At 42.5% G+C, this 14769-nt stretch overlaps 1 protein-coding gene across 8 annotated transcripts in view; it reads left to right on the top strand.

Moving 5' to 3' along the window:
* Window positions 1–14769, top strand: part of MFN1 (mitofusin 1) — a 59212-nt gene that overhangs the window by 41388 nt on the left and 3055 nt on the right. For 6 of the 8 annotated variants that reach the window (XM_074963533.1, XM_074963530.1, XM_074963526.1 and 3 more), the window contains 6 exons: window positions 3412–3516; window positions 6238–6340; window positions 7584–7813; window positions 8860–9015; window positions 10171–10367; window positions 13415–13549. In XM_074963533.1, coding sequence (XP_074819634.1) covers window positions 3412–3516; window positions 6238–6340; window positions 7584–7813; window positions 8860–9015; window positions 10171–10367; window positions 13415–13549 — 926 coding nt within the window. Of the gene's footprint in view, window positions 1–3411; window positions 3517–6237; window positions 6341–7583; window positions 7814–8859; window positions 9016–10170; window positions 10368–13414; window positions 13550–14769 lie in introns of those variants that run through there. The other 2 variants (XM_074963531.1, XM_074963532.1) reach the window with 2 other exon arrangements.

Raw genomic sequence — 14769 nt, 5'->3', positions numbered from 1 at the left:
ACCATAGAGGCTACAGTTTCCTTTGGTGCTGACGGGGTTGGAAAGACCCGAAGCTCTTCTGTGAGCACATGCTGCCTTGAGCGAGCTTCTTTACCATCCAGGTGTAACAGAGATGGCAAAGGGAGGTGTTTTTCCAGACCAGTACCATCGGAAACAACTTTACCACTAGTACCCCCCCTTGACAGGTCCCCCAGTACTGTATAAATTGAAGTATCCACCTCTGTCACCCTTGTCATCAGAGCAATTGAAATCCTTGGTACCATCTACTTCTAGAGACCATCAGGTTGGTTCTGACACTCCATTCGCTACCTCAAGAATTTAGATACTTATGAAGAACCAAAATCTCTGCTGATCATGGGTATCGAGTGCCTCCTGGTACCAAAACTCACTCAGTCACTGGATTCTCATCTATCACTGGTACAGACTAACTCACCAGCATTTTTAGCTGTTCAGCATAGGGCTCTCCTAACCCATCCTTATAGGAACCTTTTCTATGTTAGTCGCAGAGACAAGGAGGAACCCTGGGGAAGACATCACAAGTGGTGGGAACAACCTTAAATGCCACTGCCCCTCCCATACGGATACCTCCAGTTGTGATACTGAGATCCCTGGGCTGTTGACTGACAGCAGTTTTCTAAGGCTTGGAGCCTAGCCTGCTGGTACAATAGGGAGAGACAATTTCTACCACCTCAGATCACTCCCCAGCAGGAGGAGACATTTTGAGGAACAGGAAACTAGGGCAGATGAGGAGGATACTCCTCAAACTACCATCTCCTCATCATCATTAGACGAAGTGGTAATGTCTCTTCCATGGTCTATGGTCGATGATTTTAAGCAGATGCAAGACCTTATTAAACATGTGGCAATCCAGTCAGACTCCATTCAGATGCCACTTGAAGTCAGGGAATCGCAACACAAGTTATTGGTCGCCCTCCTGATCAATGAGACGCTTCTGTGTCTGGAATGGTGGTTGAAGCATGGAGGGATATATGAATGTTTAGCGTATCTGCCACATAAATACCTTGCAACACCAGTTACAACAGTGCCATGTGAACGCCTGTTCTCACTTTCAGGTGACATTGTAAATAAGACGCAAGCAGCATTATCTCCCATAAATATAAACAAACTTGTTTGTTTTAGCGATTGGCTGAACAAGAAGTAGGACTGAGTAGACTTGTAATCTCTAAAGTTTTACATTGTTTTGTTTTTCAGTTTAGTTCTGTGGGAAAAAAGATTCTACATTTGTAAGTTGCACTTTCATTATTGAGATTGCACTGCAGTACTTGTCTGAGGTGAATTGAAAAATACTATTTCTTTTGTTTTTTCTTTTTTACAGTGCCAATATTTGTAATGAAGATAATATAAAATGAGCACTGTGCACATTGTATTCTGTGTTGTAATTAAAATTGATCTATTTGAAAATGTAGAAAACATCCAAAAATATTTAAATAAAGGGTATTCTGTTGTTAACAGCGCAATTAAAATTGTGATTAATCGCAATTTCATTTTTTTAATAGTTTGACAGCCCTAGTCTAAAGTTGGTTTCAGAGAACATGGACAAGTCCATCTGAACTCTCCAAGACTCCAGAGCCACTCTGGGATCTCTGGAGATTTACCCTGAGAGAAAAAGAAAGTTTAGTAGATTGAACACTGCTCAGAGATCCTGTTCAATACAATTTTCTGAGGTTCCAGAGACCCCTAGAAAGAACCACAGATTCCCAAGGAAGAGAACAATAAATTCATCTGATTCAAATACGCATCTTCATTATCAAAACACCAGTTTTAATGAGGTGGTTGAGGGTTCAAATCCTGCCCACCTTGGGTCTACCAGCTGCAAAAGTTTGCTCACCTCCCTGCATTTGGAAACTCTCTCCCATTTTTGACATTCATTGGAGCAAATTACTGTAGACAGATGGGTTTTGGAGATTTACATCAGGCTATGCCATCTACTTTACATACCTCCCCCTTCCCACCTCCCTCTTTTGGGTCTCTTCTTATAAGCTCCTACTGAGACAAGAAATAGACTTCCTTCTTTGTCTAGGGCTGATACAGCCTGTCCCTGCTCAGCACAAAGGGGGAAGGATTTCTACTTGAGGTATTTCCTTGTACCGAAGAAAAATGGAGATATGAGACTGATTTTTAGATCTAAGGCTCCTAAATTTATAAAGTTTCAAATTCAGAATGGTGACTCTGGCAATGATGATTCCTTCATTAGACTCGGGATTGGTTTTCAGCTCTCAGCCTATAAGATGGACATTTCCATATTGCCACTCATGCATCTCACAGAATATACTTGCCTTTCTGATAGGCCAATATCACTTCCAATATTGGATGCTTCCTTTTGGACTATCCTCAATTTCAAGTGTATTCTCAAAAGTTCTAGTGGTGGTGGTGGTGGCCGCTTACCTTCATCAGGAGACCATTGTAATATTCCCAGACCTCTATTCCGAAACACCATCCTCCTGGGGATACTGCTCCAAAGTCACCTGAAGTGGAGCACCAATAGGCACATTACTTGAAGAAGAAGGAAATGTTACTCACCCTGTGAAGTAACTGCAGTTCTTCAAAGTGTATCTCTTTCTCCTCTGCTTTGGTGTTTCCTCTGTGGAACTTTGCGGTAGAGAAGGAACTGAGGGTGGTTCACCTGTGCAGCCCTATGTAGCCTCAGCACGTCTAAGCCCTGCCTCTGCTGCTGTGCTCCCACTGCTACCTTTGCGCACGCTAGCTGGAAGAGCGCTAGCATGAGTACATGGCTGTGATTCCCCCTGCACACATACATAGCTTTTAGCGTAGACATAACTGTTGTTCTCTGAGATGTGTTGTCTACATGTATTTCACAACTCGCCATCCTTCTCTGCTACTGTGGAATCCTACATCAACCGGATTCTGCTTCAGTGAAGGAATTGAAGGTAGGTTTCACTCGATTCACCCTTTGTCTTCAGCCATTGGGTGCCAGAACGCAATGTCCCAACTGGCCACTATTATTTCAATAGATTCTGATCTCCCGTGAATGGGGCGAATCTGCACCAGAAGTGGAATACTTGTGGATAATGCATCTCAAAGGACCATGGTTACTGTAGGACGATAAGTAGCCATTCTTAAATTACTTCTGGAATCTTCTTCAATGGAGATAACTGGGGGGGGGGGGGGTCAGAGGCTGCAGATGGTGGCCCCCATTATCTGTCAGAACTAGCTACTTCATGAGGTGCTCTTTACATTGGAGAGGGATTTTACCAACAGACTGCTAACTGTTCACATTTTTTGATTAATCATGAGAATGGGCAGAATGTTTTTAACCTAAATAATCTAGTGATGCAGTTAGCATTTTAATAATTTCCTCCTTTGCACTCTGTGTTTCAATTAAAAAAAAAAACAACTTCTATTGCCATGTCTATATTTTAACATTTTCAGGTTTCTTCTGCGATGACTGATGAGATTTGTCGACTCTCTGTTTTGGTTGATGAATTTTATTCTGATTTTCACCCTTCTTCACAAGTATTGAAGCTGTATAAAAGTGTAAGTAACACCTGAGTGATTTGATGAAGATAATTTGTCATTCACATTGGCTCCTAGTTCTACCTTTTTAGTATGTTAATTTTAATAATTCATGCACTGTAAACTCCTGGGGGAATTCTGCGCCACTGCACAATGTAGAATTTGCGCAAAATTAATGTTCTGTGGAGAATTTCATTTTCCCCCCCTGGTGCTGCAGAGCTGCTGGCTGCCATTAGGGCCTGTTGGACCCAGCAGAGCCCAGCTCTCCAGCTCACAAATACAAGACACTGCCAGGGCCAGGAGGAGGGGAAGCTGGAGAGTTCTGGGTAGCTGCGGTTCCCAGCTCATCCTGAAGGAAGGAGGCGGTGTGCAGGAAACTCCATAGAGCCCAGGACCCAGCATCAGGCTGTTTCTCTTTCTCCCTCCCTCCCTCCCTCCCTGGGCTCTGAGGAGTAGGCAGTGCTGCAGAGCTGATGGCCGCCATTAGGGGCTGCTGGACCCAGCAGAGCCCAGCTCTTCAGCTTGCAAATTTCACATTGTGCAGTGGTGCAGAATTCCCCCAGGAGTATATAGTACGTGAATTATTAAAACTAACATAGTAAAAGCTAGAACTAGGAGCAGGTGTCTGGGCTGGGGGGCACCCCCCCAGAGCCCAGCCATGGGGAGGTAAGGAGTGCAGGTGTCTGGGCTGGGGTGGTGCCCCGCAACTGGCCTCTGGAGGGGTAGGGCGTGTTGCTGTCCGGGCTGAGGTCTGGGGGGTTATGGGGCATGGGTGTCTGTGATAGGGGTGGGGTGCGCCCTGGTTGGACTCTGGGGACAAAGGGGTGCAGGTGTCTGGGCCGGGGTGCCCCATGGCTGGGCTCTGGGAGGGAGGGTGTCTGAGATGGGAGCGGCAGAGCTTTCCCCCGATAGTTGCTCAGTTGGCACATGTGACACACCCAGATTGAGGTGCCCAACAAAAGCATAACAGAGAAACGGGAAGTGGGTTGTCATAGGGTTTTCTTTAACTCTCTGCTTCTGGGAAGGGGGCTTTTTTCTTGTCTGTATTATTACAGACATTCTTGCTGATAGGCATTTTGAAATAAATTACCAAAATAATTGAAACGGGTGGGATTATATTGTTGTTTTGACAAAGAAAACATATAGAGTTTTACAGAATTTTTAGTTTTTTGGTGCAGAATTCCCCCAAGAATAACTGTATATTACTTTGTGTACGTGGTGGTCTTTCTTAGGAGATTTACTATCCATTTATCTGTGTATTTCTGTTATTAAATTAGATTGCAATAACTAAAGATGATGGGGAGAAAGTTGCAAAAGATTCTGGAATTGTTTCCATTTTAAGGTGGGGGGGAGGGAATTCAAGTTCTTTAATTAATTAAAAATTTTATCAGAATGGTCACTAAAATTTTTAGTTTGGTTCATATTTATTGGTTTTTTGTAGATGAAACATTTTGCTAGCCACCTTGAGAATACTTTTGATACAAATTTCAATTACAAAAAGTCACAAATTCACTTGACAAAATATTTTGGAGTCCACAATTCATGGACATTTTCACTTTTAAAAAGGCCATTTTTTGTTGTTTGAATTTCTACCAACTTTAACAGTAACTTTTAAAAGGAGCATACATTCCAAGATAGTCTCGTGAGCCTGGTACTCAAAAACCCTGATCATGCTCCCATTAAAGTGCATGTCAAAACTTCCATTGACTGTATTTGCTCAATAGGAGACTGATTCTGCACCATTAATCTACATTTATAGGATTGAATGAGTATTCTACCTGCCATCACTGCTCCCAAAGCATTTATATTTTGACTTCCACCAATATGGTTGAAATTGGTATCTCTTAGTTCAGGCCAGTGAAGTGGTTGCTATCAGACCAAGACAATTCTGACTATCCAGAGTAATATAGTGGCATTATTCCAGGGGCTGGCAAACTTTTTGGGCTGAGGGCCACATCTGGGTATGGAAATTGTATGGCGGGCCATGAATGCTCTTGGAATTTAACAATTCAGAGATATTCATATAAACTTTATTTAATAAAGATACATTTTAGTGGAAATAAGCATAAAACCATACTTACTATTATAAATATACTGTCATAACAAGGTATTACAATAATTAAACCAAACTTACCCCCTTTCTACACCCTCTTTGATTAATGAGAACAATGTAGCTGGTCACCCTCAACAATGGAAAATTAACACTACTAAAACATCAGTCACCTAAGCCAACGAGTAGCAGGCATGTGGGCTTGCAGGTTCTAGGCTCCGATGGCGCATGAAGTGCATTTGGGTTGTGCAGCCAGAGTAACATGCGTGCCCTCATGCCCGTCACGCAGGTCCTGAACATGCGGGAGCACCGGGCAGAGCAGGGCAGTGGAGCTCGAGGGCCGGATTAAAAGGTCTGATGGGCCAGACGAGGCCCATGGGCCGTAGTTTGCCCACTCCTGCACTATGCTCTCTGAAACAGTTATATTGAAAACTGAGGTATATTTTTCAGCTACCTTTTTAATGACCACAGTGTTACAGATATCAGCCCTTTTTAAAATTCTAGTTAGTTTACTACGAGAATTTATAATTTCAGTGCATGATCATTCTCCATGCTCTTCTCCTTCCCACCATGGATAACAATATGTTCAAAGATTAGAGGGATTTCTTGCGTTCAGCATATTTCAAAATTGTTCTAACATAGCTGGCTTGTTGATATCAACTTATGTACATGCTTTCTCCATGAAACATTAGGAGCTCAACAAGCACATAGAAGATGGTTTGGGAAGGAACCTGGCTGACCGTTGCTCCACTGAAGTCAATCAGTCAATGCATCAGTCACAGCAGGAAATGATTGGTAATATTTATACAGAGTAATGTTACTTTCACACAAATATGAGTCTGAACCTGGGCAGTCTCCAGCTCAACCCCAAAAGGACTTTGTCTTCTTTGAGTTGTTATTTGTATTGGGGCAGCATCAAGAAGTCCCAATCATAGATCACAGGATCTGTACACATGAATAATGGAAAAACAGTTCCTCTCCTAACAATGTTTAATCCAAGTAAATTCCTACTTTTACTTGTTCCTCTCTAGACAATTACATACTATGACTGGGATTTACTGAGTTATAAGCTTATAACACTTTACAGCTCCAAAGTGCTATGCAACTGTTACTTCCCACAGGGCTTGTGGGGATTTGGTAGGAGTAATTATTATCCCGATTTGGAGAAGCTGTGAAACCGAGATTAAGTGATTTATTTGCCTGAGGTCACACACTGTGGTAGAACTGAGATCAGAAAACAGGACTTCCCAACTCACTCTAGACCTGCTACCTTTCTTCCCTCCCTGTGTCTTTTTAACCTCTGTATAGCTATCTTAGGGAAGGGAACTGAGTAAAATAACTTGAATTAACAATGGTAATGTTAAAATATAGGCAATACCTGATTGTCAGATATTTCTTCAGTGTAAGCCTTACCCTAGTTCACTCAGTAAAAACTAGGATTCTATCTTGAAGCTCACATTTTGGTATGGTCTCCTGTTTCTGTACTCCCTTTTGTTAAATGCCTGTCCAACCACTCAGTCTGAATTGATTCCTGGTAATGAAACAGTCAGGTCTTGAGGAAATATATGAAGCCTTTAGTGACCTATTCCTGAGATCTTGAGAAGTCACCTCTTCCTTATTTCTACCCAAGGCTATTGAGATTGGCCAAGTGGTCCTTTGTCCATCCTGGACTTCAGGACTCTAGCTAGAGATCTTTCTGATTGGTTCAGTTAATCTCTGACCATTTTTTCCCTTTTTGACACCACTGCCTTTCTGGATGGCTTTTTCTTTTTCCATTTTGTTTTGCTGGAATGATCAATAGTTGATCCTAATGGGACAGACTGTGTTTAAACTGTGCAGTGCAAGGGCTGAGCACTCTCTTAATTGTAATGGAAATTGCTAAGTAGATAAACTGGTAGGTTAGGCCTCAGTTAATACTGTTGCTTAGGTGTTTGAAATTAAAAAAGCCAGATACAGAATGAGTGCATCATATGACCTTCCCAAGATGGAGTAAAGTTTTGCATAGTAACTAAATTTTGCTAATCCACTTTGTTTTTAGAAAATCTGACACCATTATTACCTTCTGGTGTTCAGAATCAGCTCCAGTTGCTAATTCCATGCAGGAAGTTTGACCTCAGTTACGATTTGAACTGTCACAGTCTGTGTTCGGATTTTCAAGAGGATATCACGTTCCACTTTTCCCTGGGGTGGACCACCCTTGTAAACCGCTTCCTAGGCCCAAAGAATGCTCATAGAGTGCTACTCGGGCTGGCAGATCCAACCTCACAGGTGAGTGCTTCCCAGGTCTTTCAGAATGGATTGGGTTGATATCTGATGTTTTCTATACATTATTTTACATGCGTGTTAATAGCTTGGTGTGTTGTCTGCTCACCATGTTCCCTTTGTCTGAAACTTGTTTTGGTGAGGTTTGGTGTTATTACTGGGTTATATGCATGGATGAAATGGAGCCAGAACACCTTTCTAGTACTTCTTGCAGCTACTGCATGCTCTTGGGGACTCTGATTTTTGTTTTACCTCTGTATCTATCCTTCTGGTCACCTCTTCATTTACAGTTTTTGTATAATTAAAGTGGAGCAAAGCCAGTCCTACTTCCCTCAACCTTATGGACTGTCTGGCTATTTGGGGCAATGGAGTTTTTAAATGTCAACACTAACAAGTGGAAAGAAACTATGGCTGTTGTGATAAATGTAGCGATAGCCCCAGACTGCAAAATAGGTCTCCAGATGTTATCCCTCCCTGCTCCCCTTGTAAAGCTTGAGAGGCTATTCAGACCTGGGATTTTTGTTCAGCCCATCATGAGGTCACCATGAAATTTGGATCTACTTAAGACTTTGCCCTAGCCTCAAAGTAAAAAAAAAAATTCATGGGTGGATGGGTGCATTTGTAGGGGAGTGAAGGGTTGAAAGAACTGCCAGGTGGGCACGGGGCAGCTAGAATAGTGGGGAGTGGATAGGAGCTGATGAGGCATAGTGGGAATCAAACGGAATTAACTACAGTCCATGCTAAAAGCTTTAACTATATTTCAGGAATTTGGGGCAGCTCTTCACTTCTTGCCCCACCCCCCTGTCTGGGTTGATGAGATCTTCAGGAAAGGCCCATCTCTTGTTACTCATCAGTTTTCTGAACAACTCTCTAAGCCTCCGTTACTGCTGTTCAGGGTTAAACAAATGAAGAGCCTTTTTGAATCTCCCAGACAGTCTTAAGTTCAATTTTTAACCCTGCTTATGAGAAAGCAAAATAAATAATAAAACCAAGCAGTTTGCTCTACAGTTCCATAATGCTTATCACTCAGTTGCCTTCTTCTGCTCTTCTAGATGCCTCGTCCTTTAGCTTCCACCCCCTCTGCCACCTGTCTTCCTGCCGTAACTCCAGAGAACGTATCACAGGAGGAACTCATGGTTTCTTTGGTAACAAGTTTAGCTTCACTAACATCACGGACCTCTATGAGCATCATCATCGTTGGAGGAGTGGCAAGTAGCATTTGCAACTACCTCTATAAATGGAAAGCATGGCAGAGACTATTCCAGATGTACTCTTTTTACTGTTTAGGATGCCATCACTGCTGCATAGAATTGATGCTTGCTTGTTAGAACCAGTCTAATTAGCAATGGGCCTAGTCCCCAGATGGCAAGAATCAGCATAGCTCCATTCAACTCATGACTTAAACAGAACTATGTCTAATGAAGTTAGTCTTACTAAACAGATACTAAACAATAGGTGCACTTTCCTTTCATGTGCTTGGTAAGCCCCTTGCAATCACAGGTGAAATCTAGAAATTAGTATTTAGCATAGTAAAGAATTGTTTGCTAATCAGTTTAGCCAGGGTTTCTTTGTAAATGGCTACAGAATAGTTAATTTAAAATACTTAAACTGAGTGATTGGTTTATTAGATTTCTTTGATATCCATTGTTTTTTTTAAATTTACTCTTCATAGGCAAAGGCTCCAGGAATCAGTCATGCTGTACTCTAACCTATATGACTCTACATCATGGTTCCAATCCTGCAACCCTTACTTATGTGAGTTAGGGTTACAAGATCTGTGGCATCAGAACCACTTTGCAAATGGGGTATCTAGGATAAATACTTTTTGTCTAATGCAGCAAAATATTTACATCTTCAAGGCTAAATAGCACTGCAGTAAGGAGTATAAAGTGCATTAAAGGCTCGTAGTAAGTATGTAATAAGAAAACTGGCTGAGTAGGGTCATGTTGGAGCCTATATTTATTCCATATAAATGTGCTCCGTTTCTAAATTATAAAATTTATTTGGTTTTTTTTGTCAGGCTCAATTTGGAATTGCTGAGAGCTTTGCTTTCTGCCTCTTACTTTATCTCTAGCAATCAAGATTCTGTAATATGAATCTAGCTAAACAGTTCTGCAGCTGATGCACAAGGTGAAGAGGCTCTAGCTCCTTATGTAGCTGTGTTGCTCTGCAGTGCTACCTGGATGAAAAACATGTTTTGTTAATCCAGTCGGACAGAAAGGTACAAAGAGAGCAAATACCTTGAACAGGAAGTTGACACTTCTCTATCCTCTTCTAATTATGACCACACTTTGACAAAATACATTCCATAGAGCTACTGTTACATAATCCGCTCAGGTCATGAAAAGATGCTTCTTTTTCAGGTGTGGAGAACTGTAGGCTGGAAACTCATATGTCTTTCCCTAAGTATGTATGGATTATTGTATCTCTATGAGAAACTAACCTGGACAACTAAAGCAAAAGAGAGAGCCTTTAAACAGCAGTTTGTAAACTATGCTACTGAAAAATTGCAGATGATTGTCAGTTTTACTAGTGCAAATTGCAGCCATCAAGTGCAACAGTAAGTATTATACTTATCATTGTAGTCACTAATACAGGAAATACATTTCAGTGGATAATCTATGTGCCTGTATTTATCAATGAAAGTTACAATAGAGAATTGAAAAGATGCCTAAGTATGAAGGTTTAAAGGTCAACTTGAAATCTATTCAATTTCAAAAAATGAGCCAAAGTTGGGTCGATTACTATTGTGGCAAAGAATCCCCCTTTCATATTTTTATGGTTGTACAGTCCTGTTTTGCACGTCACTGTTAGTGTAAAGACCTCACACAGCCACGATTACCTTTCTGACTACGGGGGAGAGAGAAAATGACTATAAAGTGGAGAAAAGAAATATTCTTTCAGTTATAGTAGCCTTAGGTGGTGGTTGAAAAAGGGGGGAGGGGAACTTCTGAGAAGCGTGGCTTTTAAGTTGATTGAGCCCCTTTAACAAAATGCTTATTTTTAATGAAGGAATTTTATGGATATTGTTTCACAGAAAAAGCATCACTTTTCTGGAGCTGTAGTTTTGTTAACCTTGGTTCGCGCGTTCTTATTCTCTTTACTCGACTTAAACGTGAATTGGACTAGTTTAAAGAGCAGTCATCAGTAAGCTTCCTTAGTACCTAAGCACTTACATTTTGCAATTTTCATTAGCACTTAGCAGTAAAAAATATTCATGCTATTGCCGAGAGATGAAAATAATGCCCTTCTTTTCCTATCGTTCAGAGACGTTTTGACTTGTGCTATAAAAAGCCCTTATGGAAAAAGGATGGTGGGACAGATTCATGCCTAGCGTAATTCTATCTAAATCGGGCTGAAGTCAATTAAGTTATGCCAGGGATGAATTTGGCCTGTAACATTTAAGCCTTTTGTCTTGCCTTTAAGATGCCCTTTTAAATGGTCTGTTTTCTTTTGGATAAAATGGGGGATTTACACAATAACAAAAGAGACAACTCATATGGGTATTACAGCATAATTATTTGAAATCATACAGTTAATTTGTGCCTGATAACTTCACTTACCCTGGCAAAACAGCAGAATGTGTAATGCTTACCCCTAACTTGTATCTGTCTGAAGATCTAGAATGATTCTCAATCTCTATAGGCAGTTTCTTTGTCAAGCAGCTTACTATATAAATATGAAAGTTTGGCTCTGTTCTTATGGGCAGTCATAGTCACATCCTTTTCACTAACACTGAATCACTTAAGACTCAGGATGGCTTGGCTTTTAGAACCTTAACTAGTTTCACTATATTCAGTGTTCTGAAAGGACTGCTTCCCTCATTCCTCAAGTGACCATATGTCTCTGTGCTATCGGGACAGTCCTGGAGGTTTTGTAAGATGTCCTGATGTCCCGGGAACATCTTTTGAGCCCGTTTGAATTGTCCTGGTTTTTCATTTAATCTATCAAAATGTTTGTTCAATATTGCTGTTCCAAGCAGAACTGGCTCTGTATTTACCAGGGACAGTCAGTTAGTGGAAGGAGTGTTCAACGTGGTGAACAGGGTTTGAAGCGATGAGAAAAGTCAAATGAATGTAGACCCTATCAAAGCTGTTGGTTTGCTCAATTTGAATGTTGGTGACACTTGTTCGGTGTTTTACGATAAACTCATTCAGATGCTAAGGGCTAGATTGAGAAAGCTGCTTAAGCGTAAGTGCTTAAGTCCAACAGCTTTGCACATGCCTAGTGGTGGGAACAGTGCCTAAAGGCTCGATGCTTCCCCACAGCTAACTAGTTGCTCACAGCCCTCACTCATGGCAAAGTCCCTGTGGTTTTCTCAAATGAAGTATTTTCCCACCTGTCGTCCTGATCCAGGAAGTGTGCTCAGAGTACGCCTATCGGATCATGCCTCACACATAACACAGGTGGTGGGTGTCCCCAGAATACCCTGTAGTCTGGCAGCTAAGGCACTCACTTGGGATGTGGGAGATCCAAGTTTGAATCCCTCCTCTGCCTGATTTGGAGGTGGGAGAATCCGGTTCAAGTGAGAATCCTAACCACCAAGCTGTCAAGTCACTCCCTTTATCTCTTGTCCAATGGCTATTTAATTATTATACAAAATGGAGAGCTCGAGAGACACCCATTCCAGAATAATCAATAACCTGAGAACAGAGTAGAACAGAGACATATGGTCACTTGAGGAGTGAGGGAAGCAGTCCTTTCAGAACACTGCCTGTATAGTTAAACTGGTTAAGGTTCTAAAAGCCAAAGTGGTCAGGGCACTCACCTGGCAGGTAAGAGACCTAAGTACAATTCCCTGCCCCAAATCAGGTAGAGCAGGGATTTTAATCTGGGTTTCCACATCCCAGGTGAGTGCTCTAACCATTGGGATATTGGCTATAGAGCCTCCCTCTTTCTCTCTCTCTTTCTGCCCTCCTGCCCCCACCCCACTTCCCCTGGGCTGATTTGACTTAGGTGCCCAACTCCAGGAGAGGCTTCACAGCTGAGAATCCCAAGCATAGATAGGCACCTCCCTTCAGCCTGTCAGGCACCCCAATTCCGTTGTGAATCTAGGCCTAAGCCTGAATCCAGGCCACTGCATTTCATTCTTAGCTAATTTAGGTGGCTCCCTGCTCAGCAACTTGATTCTGAGAATCCCTTTCTTAGGCATCTAACTCTTCTCCTGCATTGTTTGGGAAGCCTGGGCACCTAACTCGGAGCTGAGAATTCCACTAAGCAGCAGGACACCTAGGAGTCAGGCATTGCAACACCTACATCCCTTCGTGAATCTACCCCCAAGTTAATAGCAAAAATCCACTACTCTGAGAACAGTCTCCAGCTTTGGAGTCAGAAGCTGGCAGTAGCAACATCAACATGTATTTAAAACAAGGTCTATTTTGTGTTATTTTTTTAATGACCCTAAAAATGCCACCACCACAGTGTCCCTGTTCTATTGATTTTTGAAGAGAGAGTCCCTTTGCTCATTCTTCCTCCTGCTGTCTTTCTTTATGCACTTGTGTATAGCAGTTGGTGGCTGTTCTGATTGCATTATTCTACCCATGGACTCTGAAGTGTCGTGTAACACGAGGTATGGTAAACTATAATTACAAACTTTTTTTCCTTTAGAGAAATGGCCACTACCTTTGCTCGACTGTGTCAGCAAGTCGACGTTACTCAGAAAAATCTGGAAGAAGAAATTGCAAGGCTGTCCAAAGAAATAGATCAGTTAGAGAAAATACAGAGTAACTCAAAGCACCTAAGGTAATGATCGTTTTGTATTGACTCAGCCAGTTGCTTAAGGGAGAAATCTTGAACTAGCCAGCTAGAGAGAGGCTGAAATCCTGGCTCCACTGAAGTCAATGGGAGTTTTGCCATGGACTTCAGTCTGGCCAAGATTTCACCCCCAGATCTGTGGTCATGGCGGTACTATATCATAAAATAAGTGTGTGTTTGCTGCTGCTTTCAGCTGTTAACGATCGTTCTGACATGTGCCTTGAAACGGTGGCACAGGGTGAAGCATGGTAATATATATAATCTTCTTGCCTTGTACACAGTGGCACTGAAATGCTTTGAATGGGGGGGTGCTGAAAGCCAGCCCCACCCACCCCCGAACTGGAGCCAGGAGCAGGGCCGTGTCTCTGGGGGGCACCTAGACAGGGGTAAGGGGGCCAAGACTGAGGCCACAGCTGGGGCTGGGGCGTGCCCCCCCCCCCCCCCCCGCATCCCTAGTTCCTGCAGCTATGCTAGTACACCAGTAGCAGCAGTTGTGTTCTTTTAAAGTTATGTTAGCCAGTTGTGTTTTGTCTGGGGGATGTGGGGAAAGTTCAAAAAAAATCACCCCATCCTCATGTTGATCTTCTCCTTCTCTGCCCAGTAAAAATAGATTTCTCAAGAGTACTTTATCAAGCTCCAACAATGCAGGTCACTTCCCTACCTGAGAAGCTTTTGTTCCTTTGGAGATGGGGCGAGAGTTCCTAAGCAGGTCTTCGGTACAAAGCTCTCTCCATAGGAATACTCTTTAGCTGGGGGCTGGGAGCAGGGTAAATTCAGCTCCTGTATTTCATCCCCTCTCTTCTCGCTCATCCAAGCAGGGCCCCTTTCTCTTCTGGAGATGCCTTCCCAGTTCCAGCGGACCCCAGCCCCTTCCAGCAGGGTGACAATGCACCCTGTTGTCTCCTCACCTAGCAGCCAAGGGGGCAACACTTGGCTTTGTGTCTGTTTCTCTCTGCCCATGGCTTGCCATTGTGTGCTGCACACCGTCCTCAGGCTGAGTCCCTGGCTCTGCTAGGGCCATTTTCTAAAAATGTCAGTTAAAAGGGATTTATCTCAACCAGCATTAGCTACAGGAGCCCTAGTATAAACAATTCAGGTGGGTTTTTAACCTGTTGTTGTGTAACCCTACATGGGCTTCTCGAATGGAATGGCATTGAAAGCATTGCCAGTAGTCCATCTATCCCAGGGCTCCCATGGTGCCAGCAGAG

This window comes from Natator depressus, chromosome 9, assembly GCF_965152275.1.
Source record: "Natator depressus isolate rNatDep1 chromosome 9, rNatDep2.hap1, whole genome shotgun sequence".
In the NCBI taxonomy this organism is placed as follows: domain Eukaryota; kingdom Metazoa; phylum Chordata; order Testudines; family Cheloniidae; genus Natator; species Natator depressus.
This window is presented reverse-complemented; position numbering and strand designations above follow the sequence as displayed.